The sequence below is a fragment of the Lytechinus variegatus genome, chromosome 16, assembly GCF_018143015.1.
Source record: "Lytechinus variegatus isolate NC3 chromosome 16, Lvar_3.0, whole genome shotgun sequence".
NCBI classification, from domain to species: domain Eukaryota; kingdom Metazoa; phylum Echinodermata; class Echinoidea; order Temnopleuroida; family Toxopneustidae; genus Lytechinus; species Lytechinus variegatus.
This window is the reverse complement of record NC_054755.1, coordinates 25,499,615-25,517,444: the sequence shown is the minus strand read 5'-3', so window position 1 is coordinate 25,517,444 and position 17,830 is coordinate 25,499,615. Positions and strand designations below refer to the sequence as shown.

General features: G+C 34.9%; 1 protein-coding gene across 1 annotated transcript; it reads right to left on the bottom strand.

Annotated features, from left to right (window-relative positions):
- Window positions 1–2,195: 2,195 nt before the first annotated feature.
- On the bottom strand, window positions 2,196–16,828 carry LOC121429969 (low-density lipoprotein receptor-related protein-like). The gene is made up of 7 exons (XM_041627238.1): window positions 16,791–16,828; window positions 14,481–14,621; window positions 12,741–12,848; window positions 10,740–10,976; window positions 9,933–10,110; window positions 8,300–8,421; window positions 2,196–3,267 (listed from the first exon to the last, which is right to left on the bottom strand). The coding sequence occupies exons 2-7, from the start codon at window positions 14,554–14,556 to the stop codon at window positions 2,954–2,956; spliced, it is 1,035 nt and encodes a 344-aa protein (XP_041483172.1). The 5' UTR covers window positions 14,557–14,621; window positions 16,791–16,828; the 3' UTR covers window positions 2,196–2,953.
- Between the last annotated feature and the right edge of the window lie 1,002 nt (window positions 16,829–17,830).

The following is a 17,830-nucleotide window of genomic DNA, read 5'->3' as shown; positions in this document are numbered from 1 at the left end:
TGTCAACTCGTCCACCATATGGTCTACCTTCATTTGGTCTAAAGCCTTTATGTCCATCAACGTTTCATCTAACAACCATTTGGTCCGGTCATCACTTTGTCTAATCACCATTTTGTCTATTACCATCTCATCTAATAAACAGTTGGTCTAATACCCATTTTCTTTTCATTCATTTTGCACACTTAATTAGACCAAATGGTATATGGACTAAATGGCTATTGGACCAACTGGTTATTAGATGGAAAGGCATTAGACTAAATGTGATGAGTAGATGAACCGATGGTAGACCAAATGATGGTAGATTAGTTGGCAATTGGACGAAGTGGCATTAGACGAATTGGAAATAAACCTTTCTTAGCATGAGGAAGGAGCACAGAACACCGCAGAGTGGAGCCTGAACTTCGTAAGGGGTGATTCATGAACTCCATCTATCTCGATGCATGTAAAAAAAGCACCTCAGAATAGTTTACTAGATAGATGGTGCATAATAAATTATCTGTTATTGGTTATTATTATTAAATAAAGAGAACATGCAGTTGGGCGATTCCATACGTGTCGTATGGGACATTTTGACAATTTGTCTCTTAGCTAATTGCTTTAGCAATAGAAAAATATTTTTAGTCAATAATAAAGTTAAAGCAGGCAGTCATGTGAAAAACTGATCACCAACGGAAAAGGTTTGTTTATGGGAGAATTAAAGGTGAAAATGTATCGTACGGGACTTAACATTTTCTCCTCAAATTAATCAACGGACAACATATTTTTCTTGGTAATTTTTTTCATATGACTACCCAGTAGTACTATATTATTCCCCAACACAAAATATAGGTTTCTCGTTTGTTTGGACAGTAGGTTGAAAAATGTGAAAGTGGCTGGTTTTTCTAGCATGGAATCGCCCAGTTGTGAGAAATTCTGTAGAGTTATTGCCTTCAAAATTAGTATGAATTTGAAGAAAAAGAATAGTATGCATGATACCTTACATTTACTGGCAGATCGGGGGGGGGGGGAACAGCTGGAGAGTGGTGGTGATGGGGGGAGAGTGGTGGTGATGGGGGGAGAATAGCGGAGAGAGGTAAAAGGAAGACGGTGAGCAGTGAGACGATTAGTGAGGAAGATTATATACGGATCAACGCAATTGAGTAGAGGTTTAAGGAGATGGATAAAAAGAGGGATAAAGGTGGAGGATGGCGAGAGAATAAATCAACCTGTTTGATCTTGAGATCGGCACTTTACTGCACATAAGGGCCTATTACATGTACATGCATTCGATTTTACAGCAGCTAGCTTTATTAATGAAAATGAAGATTTCGGACACCCTCTTTGCAGATGAATATAATGTTTGGCGTGATCGTCTTCAGCAGCATCACTCCCTCCATTGCAATCATCGACGTCATCACATACAAGGATACTCAGCAGAAGAACGAGCAACTTGCCAACGTAGTCATCACCACTTCCATCATCATAGCCGTCCTCATTATCATGTAATCATCATCATCACCATCATCATTGTCATCCCCACAGTCTATCTACATTATCATCATCATGATCATCATCATCACCATTATTATCATCATTAAATACATAAATCATCATATCATCTTCATCACAATAATCAGCACCATCATCACCACCAACATTAACTACCACCACCACCTCCACTATCACCACCACCACTACCCACCACCACCACTACCCACCACCACTAAAATCACCACCACTACCACCACCATTACCACCACCACCATCACCACAACTACCATCACCACTGCTATCACTACTACCACAACCGCCACTACACCACCATCACCACCACCACTACCATCACCACCACTACCACCATTATCACCACCATCACCACCGCCACCACCACCACTACCACCACCATCACTACCATCGATTAATGAGCAAGTGTCTTTGGATAAGTGGATTAGGTAAAACCAGCAAAGCAATATTTATTGATTTATATTTCAAATGGATGTTTTGTTTTGGAAATTATTTGATACAATAATAACAATGATAACAATAATAATGATAATGATATTAATAATAATAATCTTTAACATTTTGATCTCCTATTTCCCCATACTTTTAGTAGTAGGCTGTTTCTTACCGGAATTGACAGGCCTTATTATTCATGTTATTGGTATGCAAAGGATGTGGATGGTTTTATGTATGCTTTAAAAAGAAAAAAAAAACTAACATGAATAGATCCGTATGAAAATACATTTTCACATTCAAATTTAATGGATAATAAATTATTGTACTGCTGCATATGAAGCATCATGTATATATCTTCCTGATGAATAATAATGATAGCTCAAAATCTTACGATCAAAAGATATAGTGCGGTGAAGTTTTACAACGGTATTGAATATACGCACATACATGTCGACGTGTCTTTAATATTTACCGGGTCGCAATCCCATTTCGGCCGCATGGCATTTTTCGGGGTTGAATAATTATAAATTCTCATTAAAATTAATTAACAGTTTTATTCATAATCTTGCCAATATATACACGCGATAATGGACGGATATTTGATGAGGAAAATCATTTGCAGTTAATGTTGTGAGGCAAAATGTCATATAACTGTTTCTATATAATACCGCAACAATACATTAATATTGGTATCCGAATATTATCCATCTAGATACTTATAATTATTTGAATAGGATAAAATGAAATTATCTTTATTTTAGGTTTCTGTTCAGTGACAATTTATATCCAGGCGGAGATGAAAGGGACAAACGCCCTTCTTTTCTGCATATCGAGAAATACCCACTGAACATACATGGATATATTCATTTATCTAAATCTAAAGAAAATTATTTCAATTTTCGAATCCGCTCACTGCGCCTCCTCTAATTACAAACCGCTGATTCACCAATATCTGATAAATATTTTTTTAGTGAAGTTATAATACATATGCGGATCTACCACCGGATGAAATTGGTCAAACGATTTTTACTTTTCGCAGTACCATACCCTTTTGGGAATCCTGGTGAATATTGCGCATATCTTCCTTATTCATCGATTGCGTTGGCTTACAAGTTGTGTTTCCCTTTCCCCCTCCTTCTTCGAAGAGTGGTGTAAGGCAGACAGTCAGCCTCCTCCAGTCCCTCCAAAGCAACCATCCAGATGTATACACCAGGCTCATGGCCCCCATCTTCCTAAAGTGCCCTAGAAGATTCACACCGTTACCCCTCTCGAGGTCGTAGGTGTAAATGTCCCCGTTAAAGATGGTTGATGCGAAGTAGAGTCGCTTATCTGTATATGGTCAATTCCAGCGTAACGGACATGACATTCAGACAAATTTTTGTAATTCAAAGGTTTATACAGTAGAATAAGCTGTCTTTTGATAATTGTTACTAAGCTTATCAGACACATTTAAGTATCAGTTACATACACATAAAATTTCAAATCGTTTCATTGAACAGTTGCGGAGAAATTGCACTCTTTGTGAGCGTAACGGACATGACACGAAATGGACGAAGCATTTTTACCTCCTATTGCTTATCAAAATTCCTGTGAATTCTTAGATTGCATGCACCTGACGTTGGTGTTAATTTAACCTTAAGATCATGTTCTATCCATAAAATGGTGTTTAACAACAGTTTTGCAGTGCATTCTGTATTCCTAGCTCAAAATGTAGCGTAACGGACATGACACACGAAGCGTAACGGACATGACAGTTTCGTCCACTTTTTGTAAACGAAAGTAATTATTTTATTACAAGATATGGTACAAGTCTAATTGTTTACATGTTAAGGCTAGAGGTTAGAGACACATATCATAACTGGTAATCTGTAATATCTCCTATTATTTTGCAATTTGAGAGGGGGTCTTTTTGTACAATATTTATAAAACAAAAAAATATTTTAAAAAATGTTATTTTACACCGGTTAACAACAGTTAATGAGTATTTTCCAGTTACTACCATCCACCACACCTAATTAAAGGAGAAAAAGTGGATAGAAAAGATTATTTTTTATTCATGCCCTAATATTTGATAATATACTAGCGTAACGGACATGACACCCTTACGAAGTGAACTTCATCAGCACTTCTTAGTTTGAAAATGAAAGAAATATGAATAATGAATGTAATTACGTAACAGCAAAGTACCTTTACTAACACTCTAAAGAAAAATATGTAGATATTATTAGCAGGTATCATTAATTCAATAGCTATAGCCTAAGTGATAATTTTATATTGAATACAATGTTTATCATATCACTACGGCACACTGAGAAGACCAAATCTCATTTTTTTGTGAGAAGAAAACAAAATGTACCAGACCTGTATAAATCCAAGAAGAACATATTATGGAATGTATTTTATGATAAAGAACGTGTACTAGTATAAATGTGAGTTTTAAGATTACAAAAAATGGTATTAAAAAGTATTTTAATAAAAATTTAATAGCAGTACCTGGAAACCGGTCTTTCATTATCGATTATGAGTTGAACGATAATCGGAATGTTTGTAATAGCTTCTGAGATTTTTTTTCATTCAAAATAACTATCATCCTGAGTATAATCATCCTTTCATCAAATCTTGGATGTTCTAAATCTTATGATCTTGCTTGCTGACAAATGTGGCTGTATCTAATTTTGTTGTATTGTCCACGCTGCTTGTGTACAATTGAAGATAAATCATTCAAATCGTGATTATGGCTGACCAAAAATACTGTGATGACATAATTATTGATCGCGCCACATTCTTTCAACGGCTCCTTTGCTTTGTGATACTGCAAAGAAGTGCCACTGTAGATTCATGGATTCATAGAGCTACATCATGTAACACAGATATCCGAATACAAACTTGCTTTTAATTGTGAGCCCATGTCATCACTGAAGAAGTATATGTTGAGGTTGGTGAAAGTCAGATACTTTGAAGTAATATCATCAATGATCATGAATTCACAAGTTGGAGTTTTATCATGCTCCAAACTGTCAGTGCAAAAACCTTAAAGAGAATCAAATGTTTGTTCAAACACAAATGATGCAGATTGTGATCTGAGTATGTTGCCAGATCTAGCTGCATCTTATCCTAATATTATGTGGCATACCGTTAATTCTCAGAAAAATCTACCAGAACAAGAGCTGAACTTTCATCATTCACCAACTTCTAAAAATAGCTTGAATGACATGCAGATTCTAGGAAATATTACATTCAGCTATCCTCAAACAATTGAAACTGACCTCAGTCCGTGACACTGAGCCTAATATTTTGTTTTTGTGAATGATGCCATTTGCCATATACAAGGCGTCATGTCCGTTACGCGAATTGTCATGTCCGTTACGCAATTTTTATGAAAATGAGAAGTGGTAAGGGAAAATGATTGCTACACATGGTAGGGGGTTTAATTCTAACATAGAATCTGAATCTGCAGTATATTTAGACAAATTTCCTGTAAGCTGTGAAAACTTTAAGTGAAAAACGTAACGGACATGACACTGATAATGGTAAAGAAATCACACAAATCTGAAGACAGATTTCTCTAAAATTGATAAATGGCATAAAATTTAACGATTATCTTCTGTTGATTTAAACATTAATCAACTATTCAAAAGTTAAAAGAGACCTCTGGGACCTTGTTTGCTTTTAGTAGAGACAGAAAAGATGAATTGTTTAAAAATAGCCACATTTTTTGCATTTTGCAATTTACTATTCTATATTTTTGATGATGGAAAAAACTACAAAATTTTATCAATATTGCGATTTTTCTATTGGAAATTGAGACTTTAAAGATTACTTTTTAAGAAAATTTGACTGCTTAATTGAAATCTGAAACTTCATTTTTTCTGTAAAGTGAACATTTTCCATGGAATTGCCCATAGCAGGAAACATGTCGATTAATGATAGAATTTTATATGCCGTATAACATGTAGCGTGACAGTCAGCCGAAGAACTTGAAAATCATGATAATTTTATGTTTTCTTTATGTATTGAAATATATATTCAGATATTCAAAATTTATTGTCATGCTTGAATAAAATTACATTGGCAAGAATAAATCAATAATCTTAAAATAATAACTAAATAAACAGGGGCGGATACAGCATTCACCATTAGGGAGGGGGGGGGCGAAAATATTTTTCTCAACATTTTTCTTGACTGGCCGCTCTAATCTGATTTTTTTTGTTGGTTTTTCAGGGGGTAGTCCTAACTCAAGACTGAAGTTTTAAGTATATGTTAGTTTTTATTGATATAAACAAGATAATGTATCCCATATGGTTGTGCGAGCGCGAAGCGCGAGCTAAAATTCTTTGATATTTTATGTCTTTAGAACTGAAGATTCTGAGCAGTTTTTATAATCATGAACAAAGATAAGTATCCAACTACACAATGCGAGCACGAAGCGCGATCCGAAATTTTCTTATAGTAACGTGCAAAGGGACTCAATTAGGACTGGTTTTAGTGATCAATGAAGAGGATGCAAGTATCACCAATTAACCGTCTGAAAACTGGACACTTTGCGGGAGCCAGTCTCTTATTTTATAAAGAATTCTGATAATGATAATGCTAGATGCAAGTATCGATATATTATTCACGTGGTTATTCCAATTCAGATTTTCATCGAAGGAAATGCCCAAAAAACTTGACATGTTCTTTCCTTTCTATGACTGTATTATTAATGTTGATATTGGGGCATAAAGTGATCTTCTTGTTTTTGGAGTGAAATACAATGAAATCTGTTTTCTTGATGTTAAGAACAAGATTATTTGATTGAAAGCTTTGGGGAATTCGTGGTTAAATGGCTGGCTTTGATAATCTATATTAAGCACATGTCAATAATAATAATAATAATAATAATAATGATGATAATAAATACAATAATAATAATAACAACAACAACAACAACAATAATAATAATAATAATAATGATTTTAATGTAGGCATTTATATAGCGCCATCTATCTAGAAATATCCTATTCCGAGGCGTGTTGTTATTATTATTACCCCGGCTTTAGATCGAGCTGCCTTTCAGCGCTCATGCATTCACGGAATTAATCCTGCCGGGTACCCATTTACCTCACCTGGGTTGAATGCAGCACAATGTGGATAAATTTCTTGCTGAAGGAAATTACGCCATGGCTGGGATTCGAAACCACGACCCTCTGTTTCAAAGTCAGAAGACTAATCCACCGGGCCACAACGCTCCACACTTATCAATAAATTATAAAGAGATTGGTTCAATCACAGTGAGGCTATAGCCCATCACAATAAATTGTTTCAGAATCCAAACATACGATTATTCACATGTGCCTAGCAAATATTATTGAAGCTAGCCTGTGCAAAAAAAAATGTTCATTTCGAGTTTGACTGAGTGGAATTTATGCGAAGCCCTTGCAACATTTGATCCGTTTCTTTTGGAACCCATTTTACAATAAAACAAATAATGTTCAGGGCCCGGTAACACAAAGGGTAACGATAAATCGCCAAATGAAAGGCATATCAAGGTCATCGTTGCATGTGCATTTGGCTCAGTATACTGGCAAGGAACCAATTAGAATTGTTCTTTCAATGAAGGGCACATTACCAGATTATCTTCTGAAGAGATTATGGCCACGCTTGTGCTATCTTTCAATATTGTTTTCATACATATTTTTAATTTTATTATCATTATTTTTTATTGTTTCTATTGTCTATGATTATGTTTGTTTGTTAATTACTCTTTTGTGGAGTGAGCATCTTTCCTTTGAGAGGCTTTTTGTCTTCTGTGTATTCTTCCGTTTTATTTTTGACAAAAGGACGGACCCCAAACTGTTAAAAAAACCCTGATTTTACAGAAAAAAAATTGCAAATAGCAATAACAGAATCATTCTGTAAATTCATAAAACAGGAATTTTTCTGCAATTTAACAGAACAGTTCTGTTTAAAAGGGGGAAAAGGGTGTTTTATTAAAGGAAATTTGTAAAGTTCCATATACCAATTTCCTGTAAGATTACGCAATCTGGTAAGATTACAGGTGTTCTCGAGACTGCTGCAGGAACTTCTTTTAAAGGATAAATTTTCTGACAGTGCATAAGGGGATATATGAACAAACAAATTGATAAATTTTCAAAACCTTGCAATTTTAACAAACTACGCAAATGCCCAGCATCATTCTCTTACAACGTTCAATACCCCCTTAAAAACAAAAACAAACAAAATAAAACATCCCAAAACGCCTCCGTCGCGACGCGTCAACATCCGTCGTAAGCGAGTGAGCGAATCGAACAGTATTTTTGATCCCCTAAAAAAACACCCTTTACGTACAACCGTATATTGATATCCCCTATAACACATTTACCTTGGTCTATAGTAAATCCATTAATAGCATGAAGGGGTAACTCCATTTCCGTGATAACTATATATCCACTGCCTTCCATGTTTGTACGATAAATTTCACGTCTGCTTATGAAGTACATGAATCTGGACAAGAGTGAAATTCAATTCGTGACAGGCATATATAACAATAATATACAAAAATATTACTACTACTACATACTACTACTACTATTACTACTACTACTACTGCTACTACTACTACTACCTCTACTGCTGCTGCTACTACTACTACTACTACTACTACTACTACTACTACTACTACTACTGCTACTACTACTACCTATACTGCTGCTGCTACTACTACTACTACTACCGCTAAAATAATAATAATAATAATGATAATAATGATATGCTGTATATACGCGCCATCTATCTACAGATATTCTTTGTTACGACTATATATTATTACTACTCCTATTATATGCTACTTTTATAACAACAATCATAATAAATGAAATTATGATGGTGATAACTATTAAATAATAATAATGATAATGACAACCTTATTTATGACGAAGATAATGATAGTTACACGAAGGATAATGCAAATAATAATTATAATAAGAAAACACAAATTTTAATAATAATCACGCTAACTTCTGGACTGTTCTCTCCCTGCATGCGGTCCCTGTACTTAAAAGAGTTCTACATTACCCTTTTATCGTAAATATGGCTTCATAACTATGCTGTAGTATGTTATTTATTGCACTCAGTTTGTGATATACATGTACTATTTAATTCTGTAAATAATACAACTGTTATGAAGCTGCTCATCTGTATTGTATATCAATGTGCGATTTACTAGTAGTCTGTGTAACTGCGATGCATGATTTAACAATAAAAAAAATTAATACCACCTGCCGTACTTAAAGGGATGGTCCGGGCTGAAAGTATTTATAGCTTAGTAAATAGAGGATTCCCTGAGCCAAACTTATACCCAAAATTTCATCAAAATCGGATAACAAATAACAAAGTTATTGAATTTTAAATATTTTAAATGTTAGCAATATTTTGTGAAAACAGTCTTCATGAATATTCATTATAGATGGGCTGATGATGTCACATCTCCATTTGTTCTTTTTTATTTTATTATATGAAATTAGGTTTATTCAATTTTTTCCTCCAAGAACTGGAAAAACTGGATTGACAACTGATTTAGTGCATTACATATTTATTGCTGCAACTTATTTCATTATAAGGGAGTCAAATTATTCACACAAATATGAAATAATGAAAAAATATGATTTAATATAATAACGTAAGAAAAACGGAAAGTGGGGATGTGATATCATCAGCCCACCTAATGAATATTCATGACGACTATTTTCACAAAATATTACTAAACTTTAAACTTTAATAACTTTATTATTTGCTATCCGATTTTGATGAAATTTTCAGCATTTTGCTCAGTGAATTCTACTCTTTGTATTAGGATATAAATACATGTATTTTCAGTCCGGACCATCACTTTAAGGCGCTCAATCAAATGAGCAAGAGCGTTGAAAACTTTGATTGATAATGAATAAATTGCTCTAACAGTTGATTATATGCTCGAATCTCTCTTTTACTTAAATGGAATGACCAAGTCAACTTACTCTCTTTCTTCGTCTATCACAAACATCCGGATAGGATAGAATGGTATTTTGAAAGATTTGAGTTCAGCGTAATTTTCAGAATGTGACTGAAGATACTGTAGCTTTATCCACTTAAGCCATATACCCTCAACGAAGTAGAGGATACGCTCTTTCGAATAAATCACAATTTCATCAAGATCTAATGAAAAGGGATTGAATGAAATATTTTATTCTTCGCGGTATACAGTATAGAGAATCCAAATCCGAGTCCGTTCCACTGGACTCGACAGAATATGAAAGGGGTCTGTAAATTTTGTTTCTGTATAAAAACATCTTACAGCATCAACATTTCCGATTCAACACGAAGAAAAGTTCAGACTTATGCTTAATGAATTTAGGTTCCTATACTCAAGATTCGCGGAACTGTAGGAAAGAAGATGGGGGGGGGGGTGATCATGCAAACAAAATCACTAGTGGATGATAATTTTTACGTTTTTTAATACACGTTTATTACCGAAATGTAGGGGGACTGCGAACCTACCCCATGCCGGTTCCTCGGGTTAACAGCCCGGTGAGATCAACCGTAAAAGTCTGCGACTACAACTACAAATACTATCGTACGAACTACTATAAAAAAAAAAATGGTGATGATGAGGGCGATAGTATCTACTCTACCGTATAAGATGTAATAATGAGACTATTGTTATCGTTAATATTTTTCAGAATCGTGTATTTCAGAGGTGCAGGCCTTCTAAATAAAGAAAATGCAGATATCTATCAATATTATTTACTTATTATCAAATATATCTAGGCGTCAAATATACATACACTCCAAATCCCCAAAGACAATTCTAGATTCGTTGTATCCGACGGCGACCCTTATCTCGAAGAGCTCGTATCCTATTTCGCTCGAGAAATAAAGTGTTTCGCCAATGCTGTCGTAGGCAAGGTATTCAATTGTGACGTTGTCAAAAGAGTAGAGACTCGAGAAGGATAGGTCTGTAACATTGGCGAAAATAACTCGTTTCTGATCCAAAGTATTGGTAAGGATCTGGACGAAGGAATCTGTAATAAAAAATATTATAAGAAAAGACAACTGAAAATCGATTTCATTTCAACTTTTTAATGTCACTTCAAATGAAATAAGAATACACATTGCATCATTGTGAATATTGTAATCATTGTATACATACGTCGGTCAACAAATGAATTTGAAAAAGTGGGGAGGGGGGGGGGGGCAGCCCTCGGTTCCGCGGCCCCTGTTAGTGAATTAGGTAAAATGACATATAAGCTAAAAATCTGGAGTTTTGGTTGTACAGCTATCCCTATAAGATAAATTTATATAAACGATCTGGATTGATATACAATTTAGCTTTATACAAAGGATGACCACCCAAATGATTTGAACTACGGTACCATCCAAAAGAGAACAACGATGGAATATCTAACTGATTTTTTTTGCTTGTATTGTATAAAGTAATTAATTCAGAGAAAAATAATTAATTCTGCTTCTGGAATCATATTGGTTAACTACCGTATATAAAATTATGTTAACATAAATTCGATGGAAATATTCCAAATCTGAAAGTGTTTGATATGACTTTACATGTACACGTACTATGACATAAATAACACTTTTATCACCGAAAAAATAGAGAGGCAAAAATGCCCCAAACCTGTCTGGTACTTGTCATATTTGTTACCACAAAACTGAAGGGAGTTTCGGTAAAAAACAACAACAACAACAACAACAGGACAAGGACAGGCATAATTACAATGCTTTAAAACAGATGCATACTAGTACACCAACAAATATCATCGAATACCCGTTCATCCCTGTGCATAATCTTACACACGACCAACTAGTGCTTGGTTCAGATCTGTTGCGGTTAAACTCGGCAACAAAAAAAGGAAAGCGTACGTTTTACCCAAAGGCATCAACGATCGGATCCAAATATCAGAGGCGTCGATCCTGGGGGGGGGGGGGGCGATCGCCCCACCAATGAAAATATGGGGGGAGCAAACATATCGCTTTGCCCCCCCCCCAATAATTCCGGATGTGCAAAAATAAAATGAGATTATAATGTTCAGAAAGCGAGATTGAGATACACAACTCGTTCTTTAATTCAAATTGTGCTCAAAATGTCCGCTTTTCAGATTGGAATATAACAAATTTCAGCTCGCGCTTCGCGCTCGCATAATTTTCATGATTAAATAGGTGAATAGAATGACCCGTTTTCAGTTCTGAACCTCAAAAGAACTCCCGCTTCGTTTTACAATAATCTTTTGTTTGATATATATCTTGTTCTTTATCAAAAACGTCCATTAAACTATTTTTTTGGGGGGATCGAAGTATTAAAATTTTCAGCTCGCGCTTCGCGCTCGCATTAATTTGTTGGTGAGATACGTGTCTGTATCTCATAACTCATATATATATGCCTGTGTGTGTGTATGGGTGTTTTGTATGATTGAACGCCTGTGGAACGTTGATTCATGATTTTGCCCCCCATCTGAAAAATGGATCGACGCCCCTGCCAAATATATGTATATTTTGTGGCGGGAGGGGGGGGGGTGTGCGTGTGTTAAAAATTTCAGATGATCAGATATCAAATATAAGCTGTTAATTTTATTGTTCCACGGCTTTTTGAACCCGTGCGCGATACTGAAAAAAAAGATTGCCCGATACTGATAAATTCAATGGTCGACTCCTATCCATTGACATTGGTACGCAATAAAGACGTGCTTGTTGCTGAGTTTTGTTGCTGAACCAGGTTGTAAACCTTAGTCGCAAAATCTATTAACAAGGTAACACACTAAGTTGATACTCACCACACGTTCTTCCGTCATAGCCAAGCAAGCACCGACAACGATGCGATCCTACGCGATCCTCCATGCAGGTTCCTCCGTTTTTACACGGGTTCTTATAACACGCATTGCCTATGGGCATGACAGACAAAAGGGAACTTTCGCTCTGCGAATCACGACGGATTCAAGAACACAGTAAATGTATTGAATATGCCCTTCATATGACAATGAACAGCTGGGATGTCTTTGTCGAAAATTGGTGAACCAGACAGCACTTTCGTCCTAAGTTTCAGAGCTGACGGAAATTACAAATATGTCTTTTGTCCATAGTCCAGGGCAAAACTGTTGTTTTGATTCACCAATTTTCGACAAAGACTTCTTGTTTTTTTTTATGAAGGGCATTGATAATACATTTTCTATGTTCTTGAATTCGTCGTGCGTGGAGAGAGAAACTTCCTATTGACAAATTAAGATGCTGATATTCCATATTATTCGTAGTCATATTACTAAAATATTGTGTAAGATATAATGCAAATCTTGATCTGTTGATAATACGAATCTTTAAAATATACCGAAATAAAAGAATACCGATATGTATTTAGTGCCAAAATATCGATTAAAAGAGGTTTATGAAAATATGTCTAGAAAAAATTATACCATTCATGGATTCAATTCATCACTTATGTTTATGAAAAATGTCCTTCTTAAATATGAAGAGTTTAGTTGCAAAAGGGGGTAGGTCCACTTTTTACAATTCCGAGAAAAAAACATGTTTTTTATTCTCACTTTTAATACTGCATTACTCTTATGAGAAACTAAATTGTCATGATATACTACCCTATCATGTGAATATAAAATTGGGTATAAACGAAATCTACCTGTCTTAATTTTTGTCTATATATTCTTTTAAAAATTATCATTGTGGACCTAACCCCTTTTGCACCTTAACTGAAATGAATCCAAATCTATTTTGATTAAAAAGGTGATTTTTCTTTGCCACTTTCATTCACGTTTTCATGTGAATTTCAAATTTTCGTTGTTTTCATCAGAACGACTAATAATTTAGAGGTTTTGAGACAGAAAACAATAAAAATTCATGAACAATGGACCTAACCCCTTTTGACAAAATTAATGAGCCCTTCAGAATAGTTTGTCTGCAAAAGGGGTTAGGTCCACCCCAAGAAAATCATTTTTTATTCTCCCATATTGCAATATTCTTATATGCGAAACTAAATTTTGTGATAACCTACCATGAGAACATAAAATTGGGTATAAAAGAAATCTACCTGTCTTCATATTTTTAAACATTCTTTTCCAAAAAATTCTGTGTGGACCTAAGCCCTTCTACAACTAAACTGAAATGGACCTAACCCAATTTGAAAAAAAATTCTTTGCCATTTTAGATCACTTTTTAATGGGAATTTCAACTTTTCTTTGGTAACATCTTATAGAGCTACTAAAAATCTATACATTGAGACAAAAAAAAAATCAAATTTAATAAAAAATGGACCTAACCCCTTTTGCAAGCGAGCTCTTCTTTTAAGCACTGTTTTTTTTTCAATTAGTCTCAAATTATGAAATAGTTTGGAAATGTATAGGCCTACAGGTCAGTGGCCACACCCGGACAAGCTTTCAAAATGCCAAGAAGAAGGCAGAAAAATCCCTTTTTTACGAAATACATGTTACTTTTTAATGAATTCCGTAAGCTGTCTACAGTCATCATATACATATATATATACATATAAAATGAAATTATGGACGTACTTGTATGGCAATTTACAGGATAACTGGTGTTCACCATCGAACCACTTGATATCGTTGGAATACTCCTGACAACCATCCCATCTGGATATAAAGCCAAAGGGCATGTGGTTTCTTCATGGCAGAAGCAGTCGACGAGAAACCCTTAACGTTCGGAAGAGAAAAGATCTTTAAAATCTTGAAATACATTATATTTTAACGATAGTTATGATGTATTTCCATATAACTGTCCAAGTATGCAATTGTTCAAGAAAAGTTTACCTTTATCTGATGTCATTTCTATGGATTCTTTTATTTTCATGCATAAATACAAATCTGGTATTTTGCAAAGATATTTGATAATATGTTTACTCTTAACTCAACAGTATAAAAACTTGTCCATGACTGTGAATTATTTTATCGACCCAAGGTTTCCTCTTCCATGGTTCTAAAATCCATTCCGTGTGCAATATATCAAATTGTGGAACAGCCTTGACCACAATACAAGTGTAACACATTCTAAATTCAAACTTTCTTTATTAAGACTGTACTTTTCTATAAATGAATTCATGCTGATTTACAATGTATACAATGTTAGATTCTCATTCTCTTTTCTTAATTTCTCTCCTTCATGTACACTGCCGTTCCCGCTTTTTTGACTTACCATTACGCTGTATGGGTGGAGAACGGTTGGTTAAGTAAAGCAAATCCACTGTTCTCTGTTCACTTTATGGCGCGGTGCAGGTGGTTTAAGGAATCGTGAATGGTACTTATCATGACTCTTTCCTTTTTACCTCTTCCATCTACACTGTCTCCCCTCCCTTACTGCTTCTCTCTCTCTCTAATTTATGTGTATACATATGTAGGTGGGTGTGTGTTTATTGTTATGTATTCTTAATGTATTTTTTTGTATTATAATGCTAATAATAATAATAATAATAATCCGCATTTATATAGCGCTTAAAACATCGGAACGAAGTCTCTAAGCGCTTTACCGATATATCATTACCCGGGTCATCGGATCCTTGCATGCCCGCATACAATGTATGTACCTTCTCCACTCCCTGGGGAGCATTCCAACAAGAGTTCCAAGACTCAATTGCTAGGCATACTACATATAGGCTTTCACATCCTACCGGGTACCCATTTAACACCTGGGTGGAGAGTGGCAAAGTGTGGATTAACGGCTTGCCAAAGGACGCGAGGCCATGGTGGGATTCGAACACACGACCCTCTGGTTACAAGGCGAGAGTCAGAACCGCTACACCACGACGATAATGTATTGTTAACTTCAAATGTTAGTGTATGTTGGGACCCTGCCTACAAGCACATGTTTGCCTATTAAGGATATCCCTCCATTTGAAAAAAATAAGATATATATACTATGTTTATTATTATTTAAAAAATTGATATTGAATTGTTTTCATATCCATGATGTAGATCGTAATGCTAAACTTTAATTTGTGATGGTGTACGTGTGTGTGTGTGTTTGTGTACATTAGTAGTAAACTACTTTTGGAGACATTTTCTTAAATTTTACCCTTCAACTGGGGTCGTCCCCGGTCCAAATAAACATGCAAATCAAATCCTCATTTCATTTCAAACCCTTTCATATCTCGGTCTCAAAGCCACTGCCCCTTTCTCTCCTCTATCTTATCTATCTCCCAAACATGAAGACATCCTCCCATTACCACCTCCGTAATTTGCTTTATCTTGGAAAACACGTTCTATCACAACAAAATATAGGTTTCGAAAAAAAAAAATCACGAAAACATAAACTGTCAACGCAACATCTTTATAAACAATAATCATGTTCATAAAAAATACGACTGTAGTTTACTGTAACAAGCTGAAGAAAAAAATCCACAATTTTTCCAAGACAAAATTTTAAAAAGAGGAAATGAATCTAAGTCACTTTGGGCAATATCTATTTGAATTAAATTAATTACCTAATCTCAATGTCAGATACATTAAAGCATCGACATATTATTTCTTGAAACTGAAATTATTTCGTAATTGATGTAAATTCATATCTAATTAAATCATTTTTTCTTAATTACATGAAAAATTTAATAACATTTTGGTCTTCAAACAATCCAATTTGCTTGCCACTAACAACCCCACCACGGAGAATGAAACAGCCCCACCCCCTCATGAAAGTACTAAGGATAATACGGCAGTTGCCTTTCTCCTTTGATTTCAGATAACGTATTGCCTTTACAATGCTTTCGAAAAGAAATTAACAATGTTGATTAATTGTTGAGGGTAATGTACACCTACTAAATATGGTAAGCTAAATAGAAATAAATCAGACAGATTAACGTTATGTATTACCTTGTTTGAATATGGGTTCAACGGCAAAAAGCACAACCAGAAACTAGAATTGAAAGATTGAAAAAAAAAGGTTTTTATTATTATTAACATATTAACATCAGTAACCAAACGACTGGCTGATCTGCAAGTTGAAATGGAGAAACAGAATGGTGACATTCTTGAGCTACAAATTAGCAATGACAAAAAGAGTGAAGAGATTGTTGGACTGAAAGAAAGATTGAAATGCCAAGAACATCGAATACAGAAACTTAACTATTCACTTGATGCACAAGAACAATATACAAGGAGGAATTGTTTGAGGCTCTTTGGCTGTCCAGAGCGAGATGGGGAAAGCACCGATGATGTCATCTTTGGTAGCGCAGGTGATTTCCTGAAGGTCAATATTCACAAAGACGACATAGAACGAAGCCACAGAGTGGGAATAAAGCGAAAGAAGAGAGATGGCACAGAGATCCCGGAATTATTATCATGTTCAAGTCGTACAGGAAGCGACAAGAGGTCATCGCCAATAGACGTCACATGAAAGGGAAAAAGATCATTCTTGTGGAAGATCTGACTTCTAAAAATCAGGAGTTATTGAAACATGCGCGAGATCATGAGAAGATCACATCAGCTTGGAGTGTAGATGATCGTATCATAGCACTGTTGAGAGGAATTAACAAAGTAACCAAAGTGATACATGATGAAGAAGACCTTAAATCTCTTTGAACCATTGATATACTTCTGACATGATCTTACATGATTCACAATGTAAATGATTGCTTCGATATATTTATGAAATTGTTTATTGATACTTACAATGAATCTTTTCCTTACATGGAAAATCAGGTCAAACGTAAAAAAGAATGCTAATTAAACCATGGTTTGATAATGAATTAAGAAAATTGTGCAATAAGAAAAACTTATTTTATCGTAAATACCTCAAGAATCCATCACCTTACAGAAGAAGTGTATATATAAATTATAGAAACAAGGTTACAAACGAAGTACGCACTAGAAAACGTAATTATTATTTTAACAAATTTAATGATGTAAAAAGA

Excerpts from the sequence above, each read along its gene's own strand:
- LOC121429969 (XM_041627238.1), bottom strand. The coding sequence starts at position 14,556 with ATGGTTGTCAGGAGTATTCCAACGATATCAAGTGGTTCGATGGTGAAC. Across the intron at positions 10,977-12,740 it reads CTATGACGGAAGAACGTGTG|ATTCCTTCGTCCAGATCCTT; the intron begins GTGAGTATCAAC and ends TTTTTATTACAG. Across the intron at positions 8,422-9,932 it reads GTGATAGACGAAGAAAGAGA|ATTCATGTACTTCATAAGCA; the intron begins GTAAGTTGACTT and ends ACTCTTGTCCAG.